This window comes from Gobio gobio, assembly GCF_949357685.1.
Source record: "Gobio gobio genome assembly, chromosome: 2".
Lineage (NCBI taxonomy): Eukaryota > Metazoa > Chordata > Actinopteri > Cypriniformes > Gobionidae > Gobio > Gobio gobio.
Window position 1 is genome coordinate 13,733,923 of NC_137098.1, and position 10,956 is coordinate 13,744,878.

General features: G+C 37.1%; 1 protein-coding gene across 1 annotated transcript; it reads left to right on the forward strand.

The window, feature by feature from the left end:
• The first annotated feature begins 25 nt into the window (after positions 1–25).
• Positions 26–10,651, forward strand: tyms (thymidylate synthetase). The gene is made up of 7 exons (XM_079845358.1): positions 26–345; positions 5,230–5,303; positions 5,424–5,598; positions 5,995–6,096; positions 7,010–7,185; positions 9,667–9,738; positions 10,423–10,651. Exons 1-7 carry the CDS (start codon positions 123–125, stop codon positions 10,558–10,560), a joined length of 960 nt encoding a protein of 319 aa, XP_079701484.1. The 5' UTR covers positions 26–122; the 3' UTR covers positions 10,561–10,651.
• Positions 10,652–10,956: the final 305 nt, after the last annotated feature.

Below are 10,956 nucleotides of genomic sequence, written 5' to 3' on the forward strand. Positions count from 1 at the left end.
TTTACGATGGTGGCTGCAACCCGCCAAAAAGAAGAAGAACAAGAAGAACGCGGGAATAATAAACGTGTATCGGGATACCTGCAAGAACTTTTAACTTTGAGTTTAATCTTTAACTGAAGAAAATGGCCAACGTCGCAGAGCAATTGACAAATGGGCATTGTGCTGACGCAGAAAACAAGAGAGAAGGTGCAGGTGGAGGAAAAAAAGACTTTTCTCTGTTTTGTGACGAGCGCGGTTACTTGAACCTGATCGAGTACGTTCTGCAGCACGGAGCGCGCAAAGGCGACAGAACAGGGACCGGTGTGATCTCTGTGTTCGGGACTCAGGCGAGATACAGTCTCAGAGGTGAGACAAATGTGCAATAGACAGTTTCATGGCATTTAACTTCATGACAAATTATTATAAACGCAAGTTTACCAGGAAAACTGGTATGCCCATGATTTCTGTTTGGTGTGTGAGCCCAGGTAAATATTTAAATAAAAAAAATGCAAAGTCGTCACCATCCTAAAATAATTGCCCAAGTCATTTGACTGGTCAAGTCATTTTAATTATTTTAGGAAGGTGACGTTGTGTTATGACTATCTGATTGGTCTTTGTGCGAACCTACTTTGTGATACAACAGAGAAACATATAATAATATTTGGCTGTTGTGTTTCTCTAGGTCAGAGGAATTTATTAAAAACTTGAATGGAAAGCCACAGGTTAATATTTAATATTTTCAGGTTTACGTTCATTTCTAAGTGAAATGCCATTTTCACCGGTTAGAATGGCATTTATAGTATACATAAAGAATGATTTAACCATGTAAAGTTTGACATGTGAGAAAAAAATGTAACTGGAAAAGTTTATTGAACATTTAGACAAAAAATAGAACAAGTGGGAAAAAAAAAAAAAAAGTGTTTTGAGTGTCATATTTCATGGTTCCCACTGGTCCTGGGCCCTGTACCATGATTGTAGTTCAACAAACTCAGGGTTTCAGGATTAGTTTTGAGTTGACAAAACCAAACCAATCTATTCTGTCTTTGTTGGTCCCATCATTAGCTTTCTCTGTCAACTCAGGCTTTGATCCTGAGTTTAGGAGTTAAGCTGTGACATCAGTAGTGAACAGCCAATCACAGGCTGTGGATCAACTGAGATTCACTTCTCTCTTCTGCAGAATATTACATGATTGAAAAATATTTAGAATTTAAACAAATTTACACATGCAGGAAGAAGAAATTAGCTGTCTATGAAAGAGGACAACTTTAAGAAAAATCTTACTACGTCCGTCCATGCAAGTAAAAGTTATGAAGTTAGTTTAGTTGATATATAGAGAGAATTGAACATTTAAGCTCACATGTAGTAATTATAGCTTAATTAATTGATTTTAAAGCTTATTTGTATGACCTTTATATAGGTTATTTATATTAATTTGAACTAAAGTGCCTATTAATGATTGATTAACTAAAATTTTACAAGTGTAATTGATTAAGGGTATAATAATTACATAAATCATATCTAAATTATTATTATAAATAAGCATTGTTAAAAGCCAGACACTTTAGTCTTTGAAAACCATTTTTAGTGACCTTTAATTTGGAGTAGAAACAGAGGGAGTGACTTTATTGCATCAGAGGTGTGTCTCTTTGCTCACAGCTGATTGGTCTGATTTCAGTTTGAGATCTCTTATCCAGAACATAACCTGCCTTGGAGCAGGCTAGCCGTGGAGTGTAAGTTACTGTGGGGATGAACACTGCTAAAAGCCAAACCACTTTAATGGTACCTAAAACCCAGGATTGGCACAAACTAAGCTTAAACATATCTGGCTAGCCAGCTAAACTGGCTTAATGGTATAGACCCCTGGAAAACCTGGAAAATGTATGACAAATTTTCCAGTCCTTGAAAACACATGGAAAATTAGAGAAAATATCCTGGAATTTTTTTTTTTTTATGTTAAAGGGTTGGTTCACCCAAAAATGAAAATTCTGTCATTAATTACTTACCCTCATGTCGTTCGACACCCGTAAGACCTCCGTTCATCTTCGGAACAGAAATGAAGATATTTTAGTTGAAATCTGATGGCTCTGAAAGGCCTCCATTGGCTCAATGGCACTTTACACTCTCAAGACCCTTAAAAGGTACTAAAGACGTCGTTACAAAGTCCATCTCACTACAGTGGTTCTAAAATAACTTTATGAATCGGCGACAATAGTTTTTGTGCGCAAAAAAACCCTAAATAACGACTTGCATAGTGATGACGATTTCAAAACAAAGCATCATGAAGCTTCGAAGCGTTATGAATCACTGAGCCGAATGATGATTCGGATCGCGTGTCAAACCGCCAAACTGCTGAAATTTGGCGATTCAAACCGCTGATTCATAACGCTTCGAAGCTTCATGATGCTTTGTTTTGAAATCGTCATCACTATGTAAGTCGTTATTTAGGGTTTTTTTGCGCACAAAAACTATTGTCGCCGATTCATAAAGTTATTTTAGAACCACTGTAGTGAGATGGACTTTGTAACAACGTCTTTAGTACCTTTTAAGGGTCTTGAGAGTGTAACGTGCCCTTGTGCCAATGGAGGTCTTTCAGAGCCATCAGATTTCAACTAAAATATCTTCATTTCTGTTCCGAAGATGAACGGAGGTCTGATGGGTGTCGAACGACATGAGGGTAAGTAATTAATGACAGAATTTTCATTGTTGGGTGAACTAACCCTTTAAAAATCGAATAGTTTATCACTGGTCCAAAACAATTACCGTTGGTTGCAGAAAGTGCGAATGCTGAGTTTTACCGTGGGAGTAATTATAAGGAGATATTTCCTTGATATTGACACTGGTAAAGAGAACAATTTGTCATAATGTATGATTAAGAGCTCATATTAAAAACAGTTTTTTATAGTTAAGGTATGGACACTTTTTTCTGCCACTGAATAAAAAATTTAAAAAGTAATTGCAACTTTTTATCTCACAATTCTAAAAAAAAAAAAATTTCTTGCAATTGCGAGTTTACATAATTGTGATATAAACTTGCAAATGCAAGTTATAAAGTCAGAACTGCGTGATATAAACTCGCAATTGTGAATTCTTACTTTTTTCTTGCAATTGCTAGTTTATATCTTGCAATTCTTACTACTTTTATAAAGTCCAATTCTGAGGAAAAAGAATGAGTGAGCAATTGCGAGAAAAAAAGTCAGAATAGTGAGAAGTCGCAATTCCTTTTTTTTCTTTTATTCTGTGGCGTAAAGTTAAACAAGCTTCCATAGTCATAGTGTATGATTAAGAGCTTATATTAAAAACTGATTTTATAGTCAAGTCATGGCAATAAACTGTACACCTTTTAAAGACCTAGAGAGCAATATATTACTTTAGGGCGTGATCATTGTCTTTTATTCTCGCTGTAGTAAAATTGAAAATTCCCTGGAAAATGATCGCTGAAAAAGAGTGGGAACCCTGATATTTGATAAATCAGATGTTTATGGCTTATATAGTAGGATGTAGTGAGAATATGGAGCTCATACTCAAGAAGGAGGAAAAACATCGGAGTTTCAACCCAAACTGAGCAAAAATATGCAATTTGGTTCAGTTGGTGACATTAGGGTCAAAAAGCAAGATGAAATTTCTGATAGCTTGCAATGTAAATCTATAATATTTTTAATAGTATAGCCGACTACTTACATAAAATGCATTTAAATATAAGTTGTCACTCTATATCTCCCAATTACACTCACCTTAAGGATTATTAGGAACACCTGTTAAATTTCTCATTAATGCAATTATCTAATCAACCAATCACATGGCAGTTTCTTCAATGCATTTAGGGGTGTGGTCCTGGTCAAGACAATCTCCTGAACTCCAAACGGAATGTCAGAATGGGAAAGAAAGGTGATTTAAGCAATTTTGAGCGTGGCATGGTTGTTAGTGCCAGACGGGCCGGTCTGAGTATTTCACAATCTGCTCAGTTACTGGGATTTTCACGAACAACCATTTCTAGGGTTTACAAAGAATGGTGTGAAAAGGGGAAAACATCCAGTATGCGGCAGTCCTGTGGGCGAAAATGCCTTGTTGATGCTAGAGGTCAGAGGAGAATGGGCCGACTGATTCAAGCTGTTAGAAGAGCAACTTTGACTGAAATAACCACTCGTTACAACCGAGGTATGCACCAAAGCATTTGTGAAGCCACAACACGCACAACCTTGAGGTGGATGGGCTACAACAGCAGAAGACCCCACCGGGTACCACTCATATCCACTACAAATAGGAAAAGAGGCTACAATTGGCACGAGCTCACCCAAATTGGACAGTTGAAGACTGGAAAAATGTTGCCTGGTCTGATGAGTCTCGATTTCTGTTGAGACATTCAGATGGTAGAGTCAGAATTTGGCGTAAACAGAATGAGAACATGGATCCATCATGCCTTGTTACCACTGTGGAGGCTGGTGGTGGTGGTGTAATGGTGTGGGGGGTGTTTTCTTGGCACACTTTAGGCCCCTTAGTGCCAATTGGGCATCGTTTAAATGCCACGGCCTACCTGAGCATTGTTTCTGACCATGTCCATCCCTTTATGACCACCATGTACCCATCCTCTGATGGCTACTTCCAGCAGGATAATGCACCATGTCACAAAGCTCCAATCATTTCAAATTGGTTTCTTAAACATGACAATGAGTTCACTGTACTAAAATGGCCCCCACAGTCACTAGATCTCAACCCAATAGAGCATCTTTGGGATGTGGTGGAACGGGAGCTCCGTGCCCTGGATGTGCATCCCACAAATCTCCATCAACTGAAAGATGCTATCCTATCAATATGGGCCAACATTTCTAAAGTATGCTTTCAGCACCTTGTTGAATCAATGCCACGTAGAATTAAGGCAGTTCTGAAGGCGAAAGGGGGTCAAACACAGTATTAGTATGGTGTTCCTAATAATCCTTTAGGTGAGTGTATGTCTTAAGATATTTAAATGCTTATTTTTATGACCAAATCTCTGCAGTTTCAAAACAATGCAATTGAGAGATTAATAAATGTTCCTCATAAATCTAATGTATCATATACTATACTCACATTTTTACAAAAGATTGTTGAGAATCAAGTACTAAGTATAAGTTGCTTCAGTTTGCTTTATAAAAATCGTTTCAAGATTTCACAAAAAGCTGTGTATCTTGTGATTTTATAGGATTAAATGATCAACAACTGTTTAAATGTTACTAAATTATAATTGAAAAATCTGTTTCATCATGCGCCTCGCAGATCAGTTTCCTTTGCTGACGACCAAAAGGGTTTTCTGGAAAGGCATATTGGAGGAGCTGCTGTGGTTTATCAAGGTACAGTAGGGAAATATCCCAAATTTTTTTGTATCTTATTTCTATATCTTTTTCTTTGTGTTTGTTCTTGTTCATTATGCTTTTTTTTTATTGAATTTGCTTTTTATTCATCCAACTTAGGGTTCAACAAATGCCAAAGAGCTGTCAGAAAAGGGTGTGAGAATCTGGGATGCTAATGGTTCCAGGGAGTTTCTGGATAAAAATGGCTTTACAGATCGTGAGGAAGGCGACCTGGGCCCAGTTTATGGATTTCAGTGGAGGCACTTTGGAGCTGAATATAAAGACATGCACACTGGTAACTGCCCATCTTTTTATATAGACCGTTGACATATAATAGAAACAATGTATCCTGTACTAACATATTATAACATTGAACTATGTTTTAAGCAATTCACAAACCGCTATTTTGCACACTACATGAAAGATTATATCTGAAAAAACATATTAGGAGCACTTTAAAATGATGGGTTGTATAATTATCAGGGCAGGTCAAGCCATTCGGTTCGGTTGCATAGTGTAGGTGACTGTAGGCACTGATTATTATTCATGCAGTATTTTAGACCTTGTTATTTAAGAGACTACTTGGGATATTCGTGAAATGTGAAAAGCTGTTTCAAACCATTTTTATTTGAATGTATGTATGGTAAGAATTTGTGTCTAATCTATGCTATGATTTCATCTCTCCATGAAGATTACTCTGAGCAAGGTGTCGACCAGTTACAGAAAGTGATTGACACCATCAAGTCAAACCCAGAAGACCGGAGGATCATCATGTGTGCTTGGAATCCCAAAGGTCTCCATTAAATTTATAACCCTCCAGCAGTGTTATTTTAGTATCACTTACGCACTACTGTGGTATCTATTCATATTTTGAATTCACTTTTATTTATATATTTCCACTTCTTGTTTCATTTACATTTTAGTAATTTTATGTGCTTTTATCATTTTTAATATTTTTTGTTTTTTATAATATTTCTATTTAGCTTTCGTTCATCTTTTTAAGTTTTATTTACGTTTTAGTAATTCAGTACTTTTCCAGTTAGTTGCCGAGGCAACATTTAGTTAGTTTTTCATGGAATATTTATATTTTATTTCAGCAATACTTTAGTTATCAAAAATTATTTGTAATGGTTTTCGTTTTAATTTTAGTTAGCAATAAATTAAATGTTAACAAATTATAGTACTTGTATAACTATAGTTCAAGTTGTTACCAAGGTTTACGTTTTGTTAAGTTTTAAAGGTACTTTTGAGTTTAAAGCTGCAGTCCGTACCTTTTTGTGCTCTGGCGGTTAATAAACAGAACCGCATGCGTCTTGCGGAAGAACATTGCAGCCGGAGCTACTTCTCTCTGTTTATGTCTATGGCGAGTCACGCAGGGACTGTGCTCCTCCGCAGCGGTTCCAACCAGACCGGTCTGAAATAGTCCCAATATAAGCACTTATTATAAGTGTACCATAATGATTCCGTGTAAGACAAAAACACGGTTTGGAAAATGGATTCATGTTGTACATTCTCATTATATAATTTTAGTAAATCTTGAACACTAAAAAAGTTACGGTCAGCAGCTTTAAGTTGGTCAAATATTTAAAAAAAATAATTATATATGATAAATATATATATTTTTTTTAAATAAGTAAAGTTTTTCATCTAATATTGTTTATTTTGACATGTATGTATGATGACAAATGAATCCTTTTTATTGTCAGATCTCCCTATGATGGCATTGCCCCCCTGCCATGCGTTATGCCAGTTTTATGTGTCAGACGGTGAGTTGTCGTGCCAGCTGTACCAGCGCTCTGGTGATATCGGTCTGGGTGTGCCCTTCAACATTGCCAGCTACGCACTACTCACCTACATGATTGCCCACATCACTGGACTCAAGGTAAACATCTTTCAAAATCGGATGATCTGTAAAAGCGCATCTTCCTGCATACTGTAAATGTAATGGACAATGTACAGTCAAGGCCGTAACCAGAGTTTGAAAATGAGTGAGGTCCGGGGTGGGGTGTTAAGAAATGTGCTATAATAATTGTGCATCTTCGGGTGGGACTATCCCTTTACAGTTTTTTCAATTGCTAACAAGTATTGTTCGACACTGAAACCACATTTTCAAAAATGTTCACACATTGAGTGACACACAAGTGTATGGACCAAACTGTGAATAATTTTTCATTGCTTTCAGACAAAATGCATTAAATCACCACATTTTTCAAATTCTCCACTTTTGTCATTCAGACTCCACCAAGTCAAGTCAACTTTATTTGCATAGCGCTTTTTACAAAACAGATTGTTTCAAAGCAGCTTCACCGTGTTAAACAGGAAAATAATGCAAGTATGCAACAGAATTGTATTCGCCCGTAAAGAATGTAATGTTTTCTGACACTTGATTTTGATTTTGACACTTTTCCCGGTTACTCAACATGGGTAAATTGCAATTGAGAATTTTTAAATCAAGCACTCTATTAAATGCAGTTAGCTGAACTTTAGAATAGGCATTTATTTGTAATTATACATTTGTAATGATTAAGTTGTTATTGTCGTATCTTTTATTTTATTATTATATTATCAGCAAATCTTAAAAGTATATTTAAAAAAAAAAACGATTTGAAGTACACTACAAATGCACATCCAATACAATTAAAGGGGTGGTAAAACACATTCTTTCGAAGGCTTGATTGTGTTTGTGGGGTGCACTGTAACATGTGTTCATGCTTCGTTTAAAAAAAAAAAAATCATTATTTTTCATATATTTGACCTTTATTCTACACTGCTCTGTCCCTCCTTGTAAAAACGGTTTGATGGTTTCCGGGTTGTATGAAGCCGGTCCCTCAAAAATACGCAATGGGCTCAGATTGGTTAGCTGGCCCAGTGTGTTGTGATTCGCTAACCGCCTAGTGCACGTTTGTCGGAAACGTCACGCCTCTTACCTTTACCTGTAGACTGCTTTGGGTAGTATTACAAACAATGGCGTCTATAAAACCATACCAATCTGAGCCCGAATCAGACCCAGAACATTTTAGTGAAGATGATCGAGCAGAACCTGTTCAGTCCTCAAGAGTAAAGACTGCGGATCTATAGTGATCGCTACTGAATGGCACCGTAACTTTTGTATTTTTAGAACGATTATAGCCAAATATCTGTCGCTATCTGCCCCAAAACGAACACTAAACATTGGCTTTACTAGTAGCCAAATAGTAGCATGCCCGTAGATAAACAATACATAAGCTCTAATCAAAGAATAATTTACACTAATGCCAAGTTCGCTGTTGAGATTTTAACGTTAGTGTTTGTAACGTTAGGTGTTCGTCGGATAACGTTAAGTATGAATGAGCATTTAACAGACTGGTTTGCAGAACAGCGTTGTCATTTGTTTACTTCCTTGCTAGAACGTACAATTAACCTATTACAGGAAAACACATTGATGAAAAATAAATCAGACTTACAGCTTGTGGCCCGTAAACAGCTTCTGTTTGTAAATCCATCTTTCAGGACAAGCCGTTGTTCGAATCCTGCATTGAACTCGCGAAGCTTTCCTCCGTTAAATGTGCAGAGGGAGCCGCGCGCGCCCGTCGTGCATCCACACACTGGCAGTGTTTGTCTCGCGCAGCTGAACCGCGGCTCGTGAATTGCAAATACAGACAAATATTGTCCATTATATCACATTTTCCAGTCTTCTCCGACCCCTGTCTGTCTCGTGATTTATGATGGGCAGCATATATCTGCGACCTGTTCCCCTCTCTCATACACACAAGCATATAACACATGTTAAACGCATTGCAACACACCCCCGTCCCTAGGAAGGCTGAACAAAGCAAGTACCCCAGACCTGCAATCCGGATGAAAATAACAGCGTTTCATCAGCATTGCAGCAACACCACTCCAGCCTAACTATACCACAACAACGCAGCGATACAAAATGGCCTCGTCCCCCTTATTTAATATTCTCGGAGGAGGGGTTTATGTAAATATTGGGACTGGTGATGTCACCAACCCTGGAGGAATGTCTGTAGTCGCCTGCTGGCCGTTTGCTGTAGTCCTTAGAAATGTATTTCTTTAAAAGTAAATATCTCCCTTTGCTTTAAACTTTGAACGTTGTCACTTTGCAGATGTTGTTTATGCTCAAGCAGCAACATTACACGCTAGCTAAAGTTAGAATAGTGAAATCATGGTTTACCACCCCTTTAAGCACGTTTTTTTTTATTTCACAAAGGAAGTAAAAAAAACTAAACAAGTTTTTTTGCATTTGTGCCGTTTTATACATATCAAATCTTGTGAAATCTACATTCATGCTATTGTATGGAAAGACTAACCAAACTTGAACTAGCTGAATATATCTTGTACTCATTTTTATTATTTGTCCTAGCCTGGAGATTTTGTGCATACAATTGGTGATGCCCACATCTATACCAATCACATTGAGCCTTTGAAAGAGCAGGTATGTTGCATACATTTCATTCAAACTAATCTATCTGCATTAATCTACAGTATTAGATGTAAAATTACAATATTAACATTTTATGGATGTCAAGATTGCTTTCAAACGTTAAACCATTGAGTTTATATTTTGGCTGAAAACTGCAGGGAAATCGAGGGAAATATTTCTCTTTGTTGACAACAGATTTATAAAAATTCTTATTATCGATGGTTGAAGCATCATGCATTCCTAAATGCAAATTATAAGCGACTCAAACACATTGCACTTGAATAGAAGCTGAAAGCTATTTTACTCCATGCAGCTCTGTATATTTATATAATTACATCACGACTGTGATGATCGCACTAAGCCATTTCGCATTCTCACATCCATGCATTGTCAAAATTCATAAAGTTACCGGGTAACTGGCAAATATTATAAATATTATGACTTGTATTTGGCACTTTGAACCCTGGCTAACTGTCCAGCAGAAAAAGTCGTCCATACTTCATACACATGACTGACCGCTTGCACCAACCGGAGCGGGAGGGGTCGTGTTACTACGCTCCGCAGAACCTGAGGGATTCCTGCACTTTCCGTCTTTGACGAGACAAAATAAAGCCGCTCATACCGCAGAAACGTTATCATGGAAAAATTGTGGTTTTAGTGTACAAAGTGTGTTTCTAACATGTCCTGTACCCACAGATTCAGCGAGAACCACGTCCATTCCCCAAACTCAAGATCAAACGCAAAGTTGAACAAATTGATGATTTCTCTGCAGAGGATTTTGAGATCTATGATTATGACCCCCATCCTTCAATCAAAATGCAAATGGCTGTTTAGACCTTATAACCATCTTTTAAGAATGTTTAGAATGTAAAATAAAATAGTGTTATCTTTCCTAGAAATGTATATTAAAATGATTTTCACCAACATTTATGTAGATTTGTCTTCATTCTATATTTGTGAAATAGCAGACCAGAAGTGTTACAGATATTACTGCCTGCCTAGTCAACCAACTTGCCTTTAATGACTTTGCTATTTGTCCAACGGTGATCTAGTTGATGCATGAAAAGGGTCATTTTTTTCATTTGCAGTGCAGGGTTCCTATGCAGTTTGGAATACTGAGTACCTGAATACTAGCCGAGACAGGCTTTTTTACATAATTTTGTGTGTTTGAGATGAGTAGGCTGGTTTCCATTACATATTTGCCCAAAACGTTTGTGATCTTTTCAAAAT

Bases quoted from the DNA above. Each gene is read 5' to 3' on its own strand.
- tyms (XM_079845358.1), top strand. From the start codon at position 123: ATGGCCAACGTCGCAGAGCAATTGACAAATGGGCATTGTGCTGACGCA. The intron at 5,599-5,994 runs GTAACTGCCCAT...CTCTCCATGAAG, and splicing joins ATATAAAGACATGCACACTG to ATTACTCTGAGCAAGGTGTC. The intron at 9,739-10,422 runs GTATGTTGCATA...CTGTACCCACAG, and splicing joins TTGAGCCTTTGAAAGAGCAG to ATTCAGCGAGAACCACGTCC.